Source organism: Aptenodytes forsteri, unplaced genomic scaffold (genome assembly GCF_000699145.1).
Source record: "Aptenodytes forsteri isolate BGI_AS27 unplaced genomic scaffold, ASM69914v1 Scaffold125, whole genome shotgun sequence".
In the NCBI taxonomy this organism is placed as follows: domain Eukaryota; kingdom Metazoa; phylum Chordata; class Aves; order Sphenisciformes; family Spheniscidae; genus Aptenodytes; species Aptenodytes forsteri.
In genome coordinates this window covers 4,310,306-4,313,860 of record NW_008794447.1, presented here as the reverse complement: position 1 = coordinate 4,313,860, position 3,555 = coordinate 4,310,306, and the positions used below count along the sequence as shown (strand labels likewise).

General features: G+C 35.3%; 1 protein-coding gene across 1 annotated transcript in view; it reads left to right on the top strand.

Moving 5' to 3' along the window:
* Nucleotides 1-3,555, top strand: part of INPP4B (inositol polyphosphate-4-phosphatase type II B) — a 333,068-nt gene that overhangs the window by 295,970 nt on the left and 33,543 nt on the right. The window contains exon 25 of the mRNA XM_009290320.2: nt 501-613. Coding sequence (XP_009288595.1) covers nt 501-613 — 113 coding nt within the window. The remainder of the gene's footprint in view (nt 1-500; nt 614-3,555) is intronic.

Below are 3,555 nucleotides of genomic sequence, written 5' to 3'. Positions count from 1 at the left end.
TTTTTTTTTGGGGGGGGGCGAGCGTATTTAGTGCTGTTTAACCCTCATGTTATATTAGGAACTAAAGCATCATTTTAAAACAAAAATGAGATGTTCCGTTTTGAAAACAAAACCAAAATATTTTGACTTTTAAAAGATCATGCCATCAAAGCAGGTTTTAATACACTCAGTTATTCCTCTACTCATTTCCACTGAATGTCTGTAATAGTTGATGAACAGAGCTACAGCAGAGATTTGAATGTTTTCACCATCCGTTTATAAGATAAAAGTTGAAGACACTTTAATTTTCCATGGTGAAAATCTTAGGGAGGACAACCCAATACTTAGAAAGAAATAAGGTTTACTTATTCCCTAAATATTTAGCTGGAGCTTTCCATCCTGTGTTTCCAAACAAAGCTGTAAATAATAGACCTGTTCTTTAATATGGGCATTCTTTAGTCAGCACAACCCTGTCATCACCCTTACCATAATGAGCAAACCTTATCATCCTTTTTTTCCAGGTCTACCACATTTTCAAGAACAAAATGATTTAAAGGGATTGCTAGAAAATCTCCATCAAAATATCCAGGCCAAAAAGAGAAAGAACGTAGAAATTGTGTGGCTGGCTGCGATGGTAAGCTCTCTTGTTTCAAATACGTTCACATGATGAACTACTTTTCACATGCCTGCTGATACTGTAAATGCAGTGGATTTTAAGGATATGATTGGAAAACTCAATGATTAAGTAGGTACATATGCTGAAATGGCTCTCTAACGTTTCCATTCTGATGGTTTCTCATCCCACTCATGAATATATCTCTTCTTGCTACACTTAAATTACAGATATTTTCTTTCTCTCACTTTCTTAACTGGTAGAACTGGCTAGAATTCAAAGTGAGAAGAAGGTCTTGGTGACTTTGTTGTCCCCTATATCCTCCAGGCCCTTTTCTGCAGAGCTTCTCCTAGCCAGGCAGTCCGTGGCCTGTGCTGCTGCTTGGGGTTGTTTTGTCCCAGGTGCAGGATTTTTCATTCATCTCAGTGCGCTGTGTAACAGGGTAAAAGAGATTTGCTTTTTCTGGGGGGCATGTTTTTTCTTTAACTAACTGAGTCTGTTTTTAGGCAGAGGAATCCCTTCATCCCCAGTATGGGCAGGATCAATTCCTTGGATGATCACACATAGCTGTAAATATATCACCTCATATGAGAGAGACAACACAGTATTCAGGTACAGTATCTAACCTTTTTTTTGTTTAAAATCATATCCATTCTTTGATAATATAAAATTTGGTTATTCATCATATCTTCTTTTTATTGTTTAGTGTCCATAAGCCTTGAGGTATGATGCAGGACATGATTACTTGCTCTGGCTTTTGTTTAATATTGCTGCACTCAACTTTTGAATTTCTGTAATTAAGGTACTTATGTTTTATAAATAAGTGTTTAATTGTATCAGTACAACTTTTAGTCAATCACATTTTATGGGTTTTTTTTAGCCAGTGTCACCATGACAGCCACTCCAAGGGCACTGAAAGCAAAACAAAATAAGCTAGATATGCAAAGGGCAGATGTTCAGACGCAGGGAGAACACAAAAATGTTTATCAAACAATGAATAATACTTACTTTGCTTTATTCACATAATTCCTTTTTGTTTCCCTTTTTTTTGGGCCCACAAGAAGAAAAAATTTTAAAAAAAAAAAAAAACCCAAAACAGACAACAAAACAACCCTTAGATGTTTGTAAGAGCTCAAGCTTTTCAGGAATGTGAAGTTCAATCAGGTAATTGTCTTAGATTTAGAAAAGTACCTGTGGTGTCTCTGCCCATTTATACAGGCAGAGACTTGAGTCTTTGGTATCTACTGAAATCGAAGCAAGACCTTGTGTTTTGGGGAACTTTCAAATGCATATACCTTTCAAGGCAAATAAATATTTGATACAAAATATTAATAAAATTTTCCATTACTTTTCATTAACACTAGGAACAAGACAATATTAACTGTGTCTTTGTATTAATAACACTGCTGTAATTTTTTATATTGCTAATAACATTTTGCCTTGTGGTTAATAAATATTATCACATGCTATTGCAGTATAAATCTGTTGTGAGTAAAAATATAAGCTTTTCTTGCAGTACCAGTTCTGCAATTACTATGAAACATTGCTTTTTAAAGAAGTAAAAGATAAATCAGTACAGGGTAGTGTAAAATGAGCTACAAAGAATATGACAGATTTTACTTAATCTTTGGATATAGAAAGTTTACTTCTATTCAGGATTCCCTGAAAATAATTTCATGGGTAAAAAGCATTCTTTGGACATAGAAACTGTTTAAGATTTTTCCTTCACTATGTTCTATTTCTCTTTACCTTACTGTAACCTTCTGAAATGAGTATTTCTGGACCCATTGATCTACACACTGTTATACTGTGTTACATTTATTTATTGGAAAGGCATGATTCCTTGCTGTAAGGATATTGCTTTGTTGTTGCAGTAGATGTATGAAATTCTACATGGATATGCATATGTATCTGCACCTGCATGTAATCCCTGTTTTAATGGAACTATGAGAATACGTCTGCATTTTAAGTCAACTTTTCCAAATTGGTATCACAAACATTTGTTATTCTCAATATAATGGGGCAGAGATTTAAATGTTATCTATTTTTATTCCCTAAGCTGCACCCTTCATCTTCTGTCTTATATCAGGAGAAATGATCAGAGTATTGATTTATCCTTGTTTTAGTCTTCATGGTTTTATATGCTTTTATCATCCCCTCTTTAAACTTAATCACAATCCTAATCATTTAAATCTGTGTTTGTAAGGGAGACTTTCTAAAGCACTAATAAACGTTAAGTATATTTCTCCTCCTCCTATATCTTCAATATATTGGGGAAAAAGTAAGCAAAATTGAGGATAAAATTCAGGCTGGACACTAATCGTAAGCGTGTGTTCTGATATGATGATATTACCGTATATTTGGTATTGTCCGTTATTAGATTTCTAGAGCATCAGATCATTGTGTTTGCCCGTTTTAATTATTTACTTTGTTTAACTGCTGCTGCTTAGTGAACTGAGTCATTCTGAGGATTTATCTGGGCCAGCCTATCTGGTTAACCTACATTTAATCGGGCCCAGCCTATCTGGTTAACCTACATTTCTCCTTAAATCACAATCTAAGGATTTTTTAATTTGTTTATTTAAGTTAATGGATTGTTTTCTATTTAATCCACTTTAAAATGATTGAGGCATTTGTACTGAACTTCGATGCAGAATAAGCTTGTGGTTATGGTCATTTGCTTGTTGTGCCTAGAATGCTTCTCAGTTCAAAACTGACTCTCACTAGCCAGCACTTTATATGTATGCTGTCAGCCTAGATTTGGAATTTGGTTTCCCCTCCCCGCATCAGAGGCCATCGCTCATCCAGAATGATTACCTGTTTTTTTGTCATAGGATCATAGAATAGTTTGGGTTGGAAGCGACCTCTAAAGGTCATCTAGTCCAACCCCCCTGCCATGGGCAGGGACATCTTCAACTAGATCAGGTTGCTCAGAGCCCCGTCCAACCTGACCTGGAATGTTT